This window comes from Tremella mesenterica, assembly GCF_000271645.1.
Source record: "Tremella mesenterica DSM 1558 unplaced genomic scaffold TREMEscaffold_18, whole genome shotgun sequence".
NCBI classification, from domain to species: Eukaryota; Fungi; Basidiomycota; class Tremellomycetes; order Tremellales; family Tremellaceae; genus Tremella; species Tremella mesenterica.
The window spans coordinates 107,832-122,497 of record NW_006711242.1 but is presented as its reverse complement, the minus strand read 5'-3'; the positions used below and the strand labels follow the sequence as shown (position 1 = coordinate 122,497).

The following is a 14,666-nucleotide window of genomic DNA, read 5'->3' as shown; positions in this document are numbered from 1 at the left end:
GGTTGATTCCCTTTTCAGACAGTCTCAGAATGCCTCTGAAAAGCCCTGAGAACAGGTCTGACAGCCTGAGATCCCTCAGTCACGAGTGGTAACACGTACTGCGCTTATTCAAATTTCAATAGTACATGGATTACGAAATCAATTAGGATCGGCGGAGGTATTGGATAGGAGAAGACTCACCGGAAAGTATGAGTAGGTAATTTGAGATCCGTATGATATGCAGATGGTCTACAAAGCTGCATCAATCTTCCTATCAGCTCATCTCCATCAAACTGATAACTTTCCCACAGACAACCCCTCAACACCTTCTAAAATCTTCTCACACAAAATCTAGTCCCAGCATACTAATCTACACATCCGGTCAATCCGAGCAGAAATAAGAAACCCTCAAAAGAGTTTATTTTATATCATGAAAGATGAACAATTGCGTAGATGCAAAAGAAAAGGAAAGGAAAAGACATAAAACACCACTACTCGTACTCACGTCTTCCCTCCTAAACCGGTATTAACACCCTTAACACCCAAACCACCCAAAGCCAAACCACGTCTTTCCAATAAAGTAGGAGGACAATTAGAATTTAACAACTTGGTTTGTTCTTCTTCTGTATCTCTTTCCAATTTCAACAAAGAGGCATGTTTGTCGAAGAAAGTTGTGAGAGTTGGATCGGACGGAGGGAGGGGAAGAAGGAGTGGTCGGTTTGAATTAAGTTTAGTCATATGGATAAACTGGATAGAAGGTGTGATGTACGAGTAAGTTACTGGAGATGGTCGTTGAGATTTTCGAGTCTTTGAGGGTTTGAACGTTTGGTCAGATTTGGAGATATACAATGATTCCAGGATCCGTTGAGGTGTTGATTGTTGACAGGTCTGAAGTTGGAAAGAGTGAAGGGTCGGAAGGGATAATTTTGTGCGATGATGGGTTTGATGGGTTGGATAAGTCGATTAGACAATATGCGAGGTAGGAAGATGTTTGAAGAGCTTACTCTTGGTTGGTTCTTATGTAAAGGATGAAGTGGAATAGATAGATATATAGAGACGAAAAGTAAGAAAAGGTCGTTGTCAAGGTTATTGTAGAGTTTTGGCCTGGGTGAACAACCTCCACCTTTCTTGTCCACCCCAACCTTTTGGCCAGTTGACTATCATCCTTTATACAAGTATAACTAGTAGTAGCGGGTGTCAATGACTAACCAAGCTTGCTGGGATTATGCAGGCATGCAGCTAGACAGCTGGATATCTACGTTCCAAAAGATTCATGTAAGTTACGTGTCTCACGCTTTTCTCAAAAGACTCACAAGTACATTAACAAACCTGGCAAAGATAGAGTAGCATCTATGGATGCGTGGTGCAATGCGATGAAAGCAGAGATGGGTCATTTCACGTTGATCACATTTTTCTACAATTCTATTTTTCTTTGTTTATGATACAGATATCTTTCATATACAATCTCATTTGCTAGATCTATCCTCTCAACTGCTAGATCTATCCTCTCATCTGCTAGATCTATCCTCTCATCTGCTAGATCCATCTTCTCAACTGCTAGATTCATCTTCCCGACTGCTAGATCTATCTCTCAACTGCCAGATCTTTCTCTCAACTGCCACGTCTCTCCTCTCATCTGCTAGATCTCTCCTCTGATCTGCTAGGTCTCTCCTCTCATCTTGAATCCACGAAATCTATTACCAACGTTCACACAAAGTGAGGGCTAACCGGGATGAATCAGAGTACAAACGTATCTCAATCCTCCCCCCTAACCCTCCCTCCAATCCTTCTAATCCTTTCTTTCTCACCATCAACAAACCTCCTAACATCCTCTTCGAACCTAACATATTCTTCTCTCTCTTCAACTTCGTTCATCCACTTTTTCATCCTATCTCTTTTCTCTGTAGGACCTTCTACTTCCCCTCTGACGGCTAATTCTTCAAGTACTTCTCGTGGTGTTGAAGAACTTATAGGACTCAACATTTGAAATACCATTGGATCTTTCTTATTCTTTCTCTTCAAACCGGTTTTACCTTCGATCATTCTTAAACCATCTTTACCTTCTATCATCTTATCGATATTAGATTTACTTTCGACTAAAGATTGTCCTGATCTAGATCGGTTTCTACTTTCCATCAATGTTAGGTTCTTTCCTTCCATAGATAAACTCCCAGAGTGAGATTCATCATTCTTCTCCCTTGTTTCCGTAGTGTCAACTTTGCCCGTTCGTATCAATCCATCAGACTGAGATACGTTTCTTACCGACCCAGAACCAGAGGATACCTCCCTTTTTTCCCTCTCCCCAACACCCAAAGTCGACTTTAAAGACCGTATGGTCGACCTGGTCTTTCGACCAAGACGAAACGAAGAATCTTCCGAAGGATCAGAAGATAAAAAAGGGAGGATGGAACGATGATAAGTGGAATGAGATTCATCCTTTCCATCTCCTCTGTTACCTTCAAAATCTTCATCATTGACTGTCTTGTCCTCTTTTATTTCTTCACGGTCGATTGCTTGTCCGAATGTAGAAGGAAGATCAATCCCTAAACCTAAACCTAAACCTAGACCGGTGGTAGGTCTTGTGTGATTGTCATTCTTCGTTTTCGGCATGATAGATGATACTGACGGCACAGGAGGAATAGAGGGAACAGACGAAACGGATTGGACAGAAGGGATAGAGGGTATACATTCCGACTCTGCGTCTAGTGAGTTCAAATATCCAGATTGAGAGATGGAAGAACTGTTGAACATTGATTTTGTCATGGTGGAAAGATCAGGAAGAGGTGGGATATCTTCTTGAGCCGGATGAAATTTATTGGATCGAAGTGAAGATTTCTTCTTGGAGATCTTTTTCTTTCCCAATTCTGAATCCCCCTTATTGATACCATCATCTTGGTGATTTTCTTTCCCTCTATCCGACCCATCCATTCCTCTCTCTCCACTGGAGGCGGATCTGTTTTCTCGGTTCCTTGTCGGATCGAATTGTGACGTTTTTCGATTCATTCTTAATTGAGAAAGAGAAGATTTGGAAGATAGAATCTGTGAAGACACACTCAACTTTTGGACCTTTCCATTTGAACTCAAATTCGGTTGTGATTGTTGAGACCGAACCAAACTGTGATCTTGGTTTTGGTCTTGGTGTTGAGAAGATGCTTTGGTCAAGGTTGACAACACGTTTAAACCCGGTACAGAAGGTAAAGCTTTTAATATCCCATTAGATAATTTCGGAGATTTCGTATTTACCATTGACGGTGATGAATTTGGTGATGCAAGTTGTGGAGACGGGAGGAGAGATAAATTGACATGTTTGGCTTTCAAGTAATGTGATTTACCAGTACTTGCCATTGAGATAGGTGGAAGTGGGTTTATATATGTTTCTAATCCGATATCAAATTCGGAATGGTCGATATACTGTTCACGCCCGGTATCTCCTTGAGGACGGTCGATAAATCTTTCAGGTCCATGATTCAACTTGGGCGTACTTTCCGATCCCACTAGACCGGATTTCTTATCTGTAACAAACGGTTGGTCATTTTCCTCGTTGCCGTGTCTACTATCTCGAAGTGACAATCTATCTTTGATTCCAGATTGAACTTCATACTGAACATCTTCTTCCTCATTTGAGGCCCTATGTGAACTCAGATCATGGTCGAAAATAGGTATAGGAAGTCTTTTCTTTGGACTATGTTTTATATTCTCCACAACACGTTTAATCCTTTCGTTGGTATTATCCAAATACCTAGTATCTTCATTCTCAAGTTGATGTTGATGTTGAAGAGTCTTTCCCACAGTGGATTCGTTCGGTGAATCCTGATAAACGATAGAATCATCTTGATAAGTACCTACTTTAGTCCTACGAGAATCTTCCGGTTGAGGTGATGATTTTGATCCTTTCGTTTCTTCTGAAAAATGAGAATTCTCTAAATGTTGAGAGGTTTCGAAAGATATGGAATGGTCCATAGGTCGAATCATTCGAGTTGAATAACTATGTCCTACTGCTTCTTCCAACAACTTTTCTCTCCAAATACGTTCTTCACCTTCTTTCAATGTTTCCAAAGGAAGACTGACCATCTTATTCTTATTTCCTCTTTCCACCTTTTGTTCATTTTTGGAATTATTATCAACTTTTATCTTCTCGGATTTATCCGTTCGATCAAAAACTTGAGATAAAGATCGAGAAATGGTCTCCAATTTCTTCTTTCCATTCTTGTCAACATGATCAATTTTCTTCTCAGACTTATCCGTCCAATCAAAAGCTTGAGATAAAGATCTAGAAATACTTTCCATTTTCTTATTTTTATCATCATGACCTACTTTCTCCTTGTTCTTCTCATGTTTCTCAGTCGTATGAAATACCTGAGATAATGATCTGGATAGAGTAGATTTACTAAACACTCTTCTCAAGGAAGAAGCGGATACTAAAGTTGGTGATCGTACTGTAGTCTTTGGAGTTACTATTGAATTCACCGGACTTTGTTTGTCTTGCAACTTTCCCCCGAATTCCGCACTAAGAATGTCAGGTTGAGATTGTGCTGGAGACTCAACCTGGTTTCGATTCTTCGGAGAAAGCTTCTGATTTTGGTTTCGTGTGAAACTGATGTTGGGCGAATCGGATACACTGGTATGGTCGGGTGAGAAGTTTTGTGAGGAAGTTGGATATATAGGAGAAATCGGGATGGCTTCTGGGGGTGAACAAAAAGTTCCGAAACCTCTTCTTCTTTCTGTTCCTTGACCTAACAACGATTCTCTACAGTTAGGTACCATAGGTGATTTCGTATTCAGGTCCTTCCGACTTCCTGAAGATGCTATACGAGGTGGAGAAGGTTTGGTCTGTATGTATGAAGGTCTTGATTTTCTCGGAGATTCCTTATATTCAACCTCATCATGAACTTTGGATCGATGAACCGGATCAGGTCCCTCTCTCACCAGAGTGGGTGGCAGACCGGACAATTCCATTGTCGAGAAGGACTGTGGTTGTATATTCTCGGGACGATGAGCAGAGGTTGAAGCTTCCGCATACGCCTTCCGAAGTTCCCCAGGTAACATAGTCTTTGACTGTCTGATAACCGATTTAGGACTCTTGATTCTATCCATCGAAGAACTTCTTCTCATTCTTCCATCACCTATCTCGTCTCTACCATCGAGACCGAAGTCATTACCCGTCTCTGATCCATCATTCTGTCTATGAATGGGTTCTTTCTCGGTATGGTGGTTTATATGTTGAGGGTGAACTCGATGATTGGTCAGCGAGCGAGCATCTGTCTCACCATGAGGATGAAAAGGTTGAGGTTGTGTTCGATGATTCGAGAAAGGTCGTTTCCAATTCGATCTCAATTTGGGAGGGACAACAGTAAGATCCACCGCTTCTGCTTCTAGACTACTTGGTAAACTACTAGGAGATCCTGATCTTTCTGACGAGTTCCAATCTGCAGAAGGAGTTGAGATTGTGGATGGAGCGAGGATTGAAATCTGGGATAAGTTTTGTATTGCAAAGGCGGCTTGTGTAGGTAATTCCGTCGCATTATGTATTGTGGAAGAAGCAGGTAAACTTTGTCGAGGCATCTCCATTGCTAATGCAGGATGTAAAGGTCTTCTGTTGGTATCCTTATCTCCATATCTGTGAGAAGTGGCAGAAAACCTATTATTGGGAGAAAGTGGTGAAGGTGTACCATATCTTGAACCTAAATCGATATTTATACCTCCATTCAAAACATGTGTTCGGTCTAAAGGTTTAGGAGATTCCAAGACGATGGAAGAGGCTACCGTCATTGGTCGAGGAGATCTAGCGGGACTGTTAGGATGATTGATTTTAAGAGAAGGAGGGAAAGGATGCGATTCAGATATGTTCGAATGAAATGGTGAACGTCCTAATATCACAGTTTGAGAAGTCCTCAATGAATTTGGTAATTCCGGTATGGCTTCCACATTTGACATTTCTCTTATGGTTCGATTAGCAGATAAACTTTGACTCCTTTTTCTTGGCTTTACCATCGTTTGAACGGGTTGATGATGTCCCATCAAACGACGTTGAGCATCTTCAAGAGCGATTTTCCTTGCAGATTCGAAATTCGTCATACCGTCTCGAGACATAGATACAGAAGAAATGATTCCTTCTGCTAAACCCTGCTCCACTCTCTTTCTCTCTACTTCGATGGATGTGCTGTATGATTGAATTGAAGCGTTTCGATCATTCCCTGATCCTATCGACATTCCTGGGGCTTGTTTCTTTTCGAAATCGATGGTTGCCGCAGTTGAGTGAATGAATCTAGCCATTGACATTGATTCCCTGGGATCTCTCCCCGACTCGACGGAACAACCTGAATGTTTTGACGACTGAGACTTCATTGATCGATATGATGAATTGGAACTATGTCTTGATTCACCTTCCAAAACTCCAGAAGCCCTTTTAGGTCTGAGATATGCTAAGATAGATTGTCGTGTATTCCGCGAATCATCTTCCTGATTCGCACCACTGGTTTGAACAGACATACGAGCTTGAAATCCATTACCGTGTCGTGAAAACCTCGGTGTTCTTCCTTGACCTTGAGAAGCAGGTGAAGAAGAAGCTACTGAATAATCTAAATGAGAGAAGGAAGGTGAAGGTATGAGAACGGATACGGAGAGAGGATCACCAAAATCAACTGGGGGTAGACTGGGTGATATTTGGGGTTGGGGAGATATTTGAGATGGAGTGGAAGTTTGAGAATGCGAAGGTTTTTGATTACCTGTCAGTGTATAACTCCGATGTCGCGCACCGATTGATCGACGAGAATCACGAGTATCTTGGGGTTGGGAATGGGTGTGATAGGTAGTGGCTTGGGTTTTCTGCGGTGGGGAGTCGCGGAGGTACGAGAGTTGTGATTGAGAATCGGAGATGTTCAGAGTGGGTTGAGACTGGGGAAATGGTTGCGGGGGAATAACCGTTTTAGGGCTTATGAGTTCCGAATGAGAGGTCTGATGATCAGCTTTTTTCATAGAGGCATGGAGAATGACAAGTAGATGTCCTAATCTGTCACGTGAAGAGTCACATTGTCATGCACGAGCAAGTCAGGGAAGGGAGAAAACAGAGAGTGGTAGAAGGGACTACTTGACTCACCTTAGTATCCCCTGTGTTGTCCAAACGCCAATTAGGTACCTCCCCCAAAACGCTCTGCCAGCCATTTTCTATTTGTACCCTCAATCCCCCTCCCTCGATAGCATCTCCACCCGTCACTTTTCTCCCCACCAACAAATCAGAGACGCTAGGTTGTCTCTTCAAAGTCCGCATACTTGACACTTTGGTCGCTCCCACAATTCTCTTTTCTTTCTCTTCGTGGTCAAGTATCTCCTTCTTGTCGGGCGTTGACTGAGCTGCGCGACTAAGCGATCTTGGTGGTCTTTTCGGGGGACCTTCTCGAATAGATCCTGACGATTGTATTGTTTCTGTACTGGGACGATATCTGGAAGGTTGAAGTGCAGAAGCGGAAGATGAAAGAATCGTTGAAGTCGTCGATTTGATACTACTGGACCGAACTGATCCAGTAGCAAGTCCTACTAAATTCTGTTGACTCGAGTAAGGGACGTTCAGCCCTACCCCAGCTAGACCGAGAGAGTGAAGATTCAGTCCGGTGGAGTAAGATGTGACTGAAGGAATGGTAGGGAATAGGTAATGCGCACTACCAGAAGGAGAAGGGATGTCGTATTCCGCTTTTTCGTCGATTCTCTCTCGACGGGGGGAAGTGTCTTTACGTGGGTCGTCCGGTAAGTTTTCTTTAGATGTACCCTCTTTGGAGTTTCTGAGAGTCAGTACGTAGTTCTTTCTAAACCTCGAGATGAGACTTTCTACCCAGGGAAGACAAGCTTGTGTGTCCAAGGGAAAAAAGGAACGTCTTGGGGGACAGGGAAGTCAGGTCCGACTCACTTGATATCCCTTCGTGCTGAGGAAATCCTTGATGAACTCCTTCTCGCCGTCAGATCCCTCACAGAGTCCAGCCTGGGTAGATCGGTCGCTTCGCTCTGTAAAAACACCTGCCTTGCTCCAGGTCTCGGACCTCTGAACGGGTCACCTCTATCTTGCAGTTCTTCGTAGCTCAAACCATACGATCCTGATACTGTCGATGATTTGTAAGAGACATGTTTGTTATTCGGAGGACTGGGCGAGTGTAGGTTGAGGACCAAGCTTGGTTGACGCTTTGACACGGATAAACCTACTTTTGATTCTGTCCTCGGTAATGAATGTGATGGGTTGGTTGATGATTTCTGTGAAAAACGAGAAGAATGAGAAGAATCTGGGAGTGGAGGTTGAGTATGAGAAGAGATGTTATGGGTTGAACGAAGAGATTTAGAGAAGACCATGTTGGGGGGGGGGGGGAAGTGATGGAAGCTCGGACCTGTTTGGGGGCGGGGGGTGCAAGTTTTGATGGGGCCAAACGTCGCACGGGCCAATACCACGGTAAATCCGGTATCCAAGGGGGTGAGTTGTTATGTTATACCTCTTGTCGTATTCAATCTAGATAGGTTCAATGATCAATGAGAAGAGGGGGATGAAATGACCATGTCATTCCTTTTATCCATGCCGAGAACGATCGGAGGTTCTTCACAAACATCACATGACGAGGATAGCAAAATGACTTCGATGGGTCGGATCGGGAAACAGCTCGATTTGAGTCATGCAAGGGCGATGCATGTCAATCACCACGCCGGACAAGGAGGATGAGTATGACGAGTAGAGGTATGATTATGATGATACAAAGTATAGCTGTGTATGAGTGATGTTTCTTCCGCAAAGGGTATCTAATACACAGTTGTTGCCTAAGAAGCAAACTCACCGCGGAATATCATCCTTCGTCTCCAGGTGGAAAGTTGTATATTGGTTCGTTCTCTATCAATCTCCTTTTCGTAGTATGATTCCTACTCTCAGTTCGGTCAACCTTATGAAGACTGAACTCGTCACTCACCACTTCCTCAGCCCACCTCTCCATCTTTCTCAAAGCATCCCCAGCTTCATCCCTCGGTCCAGTCACACGTTCAATCCCTCCTTTCCTATCCTCTTCTTTGAGATCACCAGGTCTGAGGAACTCTTTCCAAGGTGTGAGCCGATGACGCATTGTTTCAACGTCTTTCCTACGAGCTGAAACTATCCCAGCTAGACGTTGTGAGTGTTGAGCTGGAATGGTACGGACTGTATCTTGGAGAGTATCGATCAGGTTCTGATTGAGTCAATCAGACCTACTTCAAAACCCGCAATGTACTGAGTGAAACTTACGATAGCTTCTCTATCTTGTGAAGTGAGACCGTTGAACATTCCGTAGAAGTCAACGAACAGTCGATGTTCGATAGTTGACTAAAAGTCAGTTGATCCACCTCTCTCTCTCCTATGAGTTACGCGTCACGTCTACTCTGGAATTCTGAACCCACCTTGGAAGCTCTGATCTGTCTCTCATGTTCTTCACAGGAAATAGACAGTCGGTCGATCTCACCTTGAAGCAGGCTGTTCATCAATTGAGTGAGCTCATGACTGATATACTGCCGGTACTCACTGTTCATGGTCCGGATGATGACGTTTGAGAGGATGCATAGTGAGTGTATCTTGGTCCGCATGGTCGGAAGTATGTTCTCTCATCTCGACGGTTTGTTCCTCCACGATGGCTGAGGACCAGCTACCAGCTACCGAGCGGTCCCCAAAGATGAGAAATCTACGCCGTGTGTGTGCTTTCTCCTATTGCGATATACTCAACAACGCTGCGACATTCTACATATGCAGTATGATATGGGTACAATTCACCAAAGCTGTGATTGAAGGGAGTAGTGCAAAAGTGGCCCCGCATAAATTGATTCCGTCATAGCTTCCACTTCCGACGGAAGTTGAAAGGACGGCTTTAACCTGCCCGGATGGCCGGTTCATCATCATCGCCCATCTATCTATCTTGCTGATTATCTTCCCACCCTCCCTTCATAGTTACAGTATCTTCTAACTTATATAGCTCACTAGTTGAGGACCATTCCTCTCATTCACATCATCATCGACATTACTCTGATATCTCTTTGTCCATTTGAGACACCCAGCAGAAATCTTCAGAATCCCAACCAGACACATAAGAACACTTCAAATATAACAAACTCTTAACCATGTCACCAGCACATCTTGACCCAAACGAAACTCTAGACTCCTGTAACCTTCCTATTCGAGGTATTCAAGATCACGCACTCATCGGTAACCTCCGAACTGCAGCATTAGTATCTCTAGATGGATCCATCGAATCTATGTGTATACCTTATTTCGATTCTCCATCAATTTTCGCACGTATTTTAGATTCTGAAAAAGGAGGTCATTTTTCAATCTCACCAACTTGGGCTTTCAAACCTAAACAAACTTACTCTCCCAACTCGAACGTACTAGTGACAAAGTTTCTGAATGAAGATGGTGTTGCAACTTTGACGGATTTATTAGTACCTAAAGGTGCTAACAGATCTGGGAGTCAAAAGAAAGGTGTATTACCTTGGTTAGTTAGGAAAGTGGAATGTATAAGGGGTACAGTACCTTTTAGGATGGAATGTGCACCTGCTTTCAATTATTGCAGGGATGCGCATAAAGCCGAGGTGGGTTGTTTGTATCGTTGTTAAATCTTCCTTCATATCTTGACTTTTACCTCTTTCTCTCTCCCCTGTCTCTCTCTATTCTTCATAATATGATACCATCTTCCTCTTTTTCTTCCTTTTGGAGACTGTTTCTTTTCTCCGACAAGATAAGGGAACGGAATCGAGCGACGAAGAGCTTGTCTAGGGAAGGGGAGATCGTCGTTCGTCGAGCAGCAGGGGACATGAAGAAGTTCGGTTTGAGTGTCAAATACTGATCCTATCTCAGGTCGTAGAAGATGATTCCCTTACTACCGGATGTAACCATACCACCAAAGCTTTATTCACTTCTCAATCTCTATCTTTGGATCTTCGATACCTTCAACTCAACCCTGACGACGCTCCTGAAGAATGTTCTGCTCCATCTCTCAAACTTAACATCGGTCCTCTGGGTAATCGTGGTTTACTGGGAAAAGCAGTGACATGTAATTTTGAACTTCAAGAAGGTCAAAGTGTCGTTTTTATCCTGAGAGAAGTGGGCGATTGGAGTTATCAAAATGAAGAACATGAAAATGTAGCGAATCCTACTCCCGAAAGAGCTAAAGCTTTGGGAGTGGAATTGGGAACTTTGTTAGCTGCTTCGAGTATCTTGAGACCGAAGGAGAATCCGAATTTGACTCCTGTGGGTGAACGTTTTTTCATCTGTCTCATTATCTCCCCTCCCCTCCCCCCTCCTACAACTCTTCCTCCTCACTGATCGCTGGCTTGTCGGATATGTGATAGTCCATTTCCATTGGATCACGACCTGTCTAGGTACATGACGAGCGCATTGGAAAGACGATGTGGGGTGGGACATAGGGGTAGGAAATGAACAATTCTCCATTGTCAAAAGGAACAAAGAGACAAATTGGGATCACACACGATCCAGCTTGATATGAGTGTACTCTGACACACAGGCCCTCATAGCAGCTCTTATCAGGGATACTCAATGTTACTGGCAAGACTGGATAGGTCGATCAAAATACAGAGGTAGATGGCGTGAAGCCGTCCATCGTTCAGCTTTGGTCTTGTGAGCTGCCGTCTGTCCATGGCTATCATCATGTTAGAGCAATGGGAAGGATATAACTGATCGAATAGAAAAATGTTGGTATTTGAAGAAACTGGGGCTATTATAGCTGCTCCGACTTTTGCTTTACCTGAACATATAGGTGGTGGAAGGAATTGGTGGGTTTTTCAATTTGATCACGTATGCCAAAACCTCTCGAGGAGAATCATTCGTCAACATTCATCTTTCCTTAGCACATTCTCGTTTCATGCTCGTCACTCTGCTCCCCACGCACTGTCCCTTTCTCCTGCTCTTACATTCTCTTATCCTCCTGTCACCCCTAAGAAAAAGCTTCAACCAAGAGTCGATGACTACCCTCTGCTAGCATCTACGACCATACCGGTGAACAAACGCTCACAATCAGGGACTACCGATTCACTTGGGTTCGCGATACGAGTTTCTCACTCTACGCTCTTATCCGATTAGGTTTCACAGAAGAAGCCAACGCTTATATGGATTTTATTCTTGCAAGATTGAAAGATCGTAATTCCGATGGATCTTTACAGATGTACGTCCTATCTCCCTATTTCTCCATACAGTATAAATATCGTCGATGAGACTGATCATTCAGAGTATACACTATTCATGGTGGTAAAGTTTGTTTTTTTTCCATTAAGTATCGGAAAACAAGGCTGACGGGAAAAAAAGGATTTGGAAGAAATTGAATTGAATCATTTGGCAGGTCATAAGGATAGTAAACCCGTTAGGATCGGGAATGGCGCTGCGGATCATTTACAACTTGTAAGTATGATCATTTTCACACCTCAATACTCTTTATCACAATTGACCTGTAATGATAGAATGCGCAATCGCTTTCCCGTGTTCTTCACATTGCGGTTTTTCTCTTCCATTCTACCTCACTCATCGTCGCATAGGCATCTCTCGTTGTGTAATCATGGAGCATGAAGAAATATCCAATTGACTATTCGTCAATCGAGAGCTTCATGCTCATGCCTCCTGAAGGGTATGTGCATGAAGGAAAACTGACATCAAGGATATCTACGGTGAATTGTTAGATAGTATCTATCTAGCTCAGAAATATAGTAAACCACTTGTGAGCTGTCTTGTGTACGATATGACGGTGGAGTAGCTGACGTATCAGAGTTGGGATAGCTGGGTAGCAGTGAGACAGATTATCGATTTTGTTTGTACTCAAGTGGATGAACCTGATCTGTCCATTTGGTCAGTCCTTTTCTATCACGCTGACATCCCTCCATACTGTCCCTCTCCTGCCGCCTCCATCGTCTTGACTCTCCATCCCCCCTCATATACCCTTCTCAATGGCCCATAGGGATCGTCAGAATATTCCGGACTGAGCGAAGGTATCTGGAGTAAGGACGAGCGTACTGCTTCGAGAGATGAGGGGATGGTGCAGATGACAAAGAGTAAGCTGATGTCACAGGGAAGTGAGAGGTGCTAAAAAGAACTTTTTGTATTCCAAAGTTATGTTGTGGTACGTTCTCCATCTTCTCCATTGCTCTCTCCCCAAGCAATCCCCTCTTTTTGGGCTACCATGCTATACAAACCGCCCTAAGCCAATTGCAACGCTCCTGCCAGCTTGATATCACCCATACTGAAGACGAATCGGCATAAGTCGCCACTCGCAAAGACTTCAGTCGACGAGTATCACGAGAGGTGAGGGGACTGACACCTAGGGTCGCCATCGACCGTGGAATCCGTCTGGCAGACAAACGATGCCTTCCTTGTCCTAACAGAGCCAAATGGTTGGAATCGCGTGATAGGCTATACGAGACTATCCAAGAGAAAGGTTTCAATAAGAAAATGGGAGCTTTTATTCAATCTTATGAAGATACGGAAACTTTGGATTCTGCCGTTCGTAAGTTTGATCACTCTTTCCCCTTCGTCATCACTACCCTCGACTCTTGTACTATCGACCACCAATTCTTTTCCTGACGACTGCAACACTTCTTCTAACAACAGTCGTCTCTTTTTGTGGATTTCTTTCTATTGCTTCATCAGACCACTATCTCACTTTTGATCCCTGATTGTGTTGTTACTATCTAATGGCCTGAATGCTTGTTTCTCTGCCACAACGAATGACCACTCAGCTGATCTCAGTCATCATGCCACTCGTCTTCTTCATCTCCGCCGCTGACCCGAGGTTCACATCAACACTGGAAAACATACTCAAAAAACCGGAAAAAGGAGGTTTGACAGCTAACAACATGGTTTATCGTTATAACACTTCTACTTCTGATGATGGTGTGGGAGGAGAAGAAGGAGCTTTTTCGTTATGCACTTTATGGTGTGTTGAAGCTATGACCAGAGCTGGGGTTTATGATAGAAAGTATTTGGATAAAGCGTGGGTAGATATTTCTCTCTTGTCTTTTCATTCTCCCTCTTTTCTCAACGTTCCTCATAGACATATTCCACCTTACTACCTATACACTTCCACCTACCATGCAAGTCTTTTTGTTCCCGCCTGTACACTCACGTAGCGTGGCGGGGGGCTGTGTTCCGAGATATGTAGCTATGTGTGCCATAATGTAGTCGACTACAACGATGATATATCTGACATTTCAGCGTTCACATGTTTATGGATTTCCTTGGATATGGGAATCACGCAGAATTATATTCGGAAGAAATATCAAGAGGAGGTGAAGGGTTAGGTAATACCCCTCAAGCTTTTTCTCACGTCACTTTGATTTCGGCTGCTTTTAACCTTGACAGGGCGTTGGGTGGATGATGTGGAAAAGTATGTTGTCAATTTGGTCACAAAAGTGATCTCGATTGAGGATGTGTATAAAGTAGTGTCATGCACCATTTGTCTGTCGCCAGTGTTGTCCTCTCCCAAGTAGTACTTGTATCCGTCATCTACTCCAGTCAGTCATACCTTACTCGTACTCTACTAAAGTACTTGTGTTGTACTTTTGCTCGTATGTACTCCATTGAAAGCCATGGAGTCCACCCGCCACGTGGTGAAAAAGTGCCACACTCGTCTCCCTTCCATCTCCCCTCCCCTCCCTGTCTCCAACATCTCTCTCCCTAAGATATACCTCTATACTTG

The 14,666-nt window shown here is 43.5% G+C and overlaps 3 protein-coding genes across 3 annotated transcripts in view; 1 reads left to right on the top strand and 2 right to left on the bottom strand.

Moving 5' to 3' along the window:
• Nucleotides 1-717, bottom strand: part of TREMEDRAFT_72495 (uncharacterized protein) — a gene marked incomplete at both ends in the record, with an annotated part of 4,101 nt that extends 3,384 nt beyond the window's left edge. Inside the window, 3 exons of the mRNA XM_007008103.1 lie at nucleotides 100-103; nucleotides 181-246; nucleotides 485-717. Of these exons, the coding sequence (XP_007008165.1) occupies nucleotides 100-103; nucleotides 181-246; nucleotides 485-717 (303 nt within the window). The remainder of the gene's footprint in view (nucleotides 1-99; nucleotides 104-180; nucleotides 247-484) is intronic.
• Nucleotides 718-1,734: 1,017 nt separating this feature from the next.
• TREMEDRAFT_66009 (uncharacterized protein) lies at nucleotides 1,735-9,862 on the bottom strand (the record flags this gene model as incomplete). The annotated part of the gene is made up of 9 exons (XM_007008102.1): nucleotides 1,735-6,933; nucleotides 7,076-7,754; nucleotides 7,880-8,069; nucleotides 8,787-8,868; nucleotides 8,916-9,167; nucleotides 9,224-9,301; nucleotides 9,376-9,448; nucleotides 9,498-9,653; nucleotides 9,714-9,862. 9 exons carry the CDS (start codon nucleotides 9,860-9,862, stop codon nucleotides 1,735-1,737), a joined length of 6,858 nt encoding a protein of 2,285 aa, XP_007008164.1.
• Nucleotides 9,863-10,086: 224 nt separating this feature from the next.
• On the top strand, nucleotides 10,087-14,345 carry TREMEDRAFT_35762 (uncharacterized protein; the record flags this gene model as incomplete). The annotated part of the gene is made up of 13 exons (XM_007008065.1): nucleotides 10,087-10,557; nucleotides 10,823-11,215; nucleotides 11,490-11,602; nucleotides 11,671-11,757; nucleotides 12,003-12,146; nucleotides 12,210-12,234; nucleotides 12,287-12,379; nucleotides 12,633-12,692; nucleotides 12,741-12,820; nucleotides 13,041-13,091; nucleotides 13,294-13,475; nucleotides 13,718-13,961; nucleotides 14,183-14,345. 13 exons carry the CDS (start codon nucleotides 10,087-10,089, stop codon nucleotides 14,343-14,345), a joined length of 2,106 nt encoding a protein of 701 aa, XP_007008127.1.
• Nucleotides 14,346-14,666: the final 321 nt, after the last annotated feature.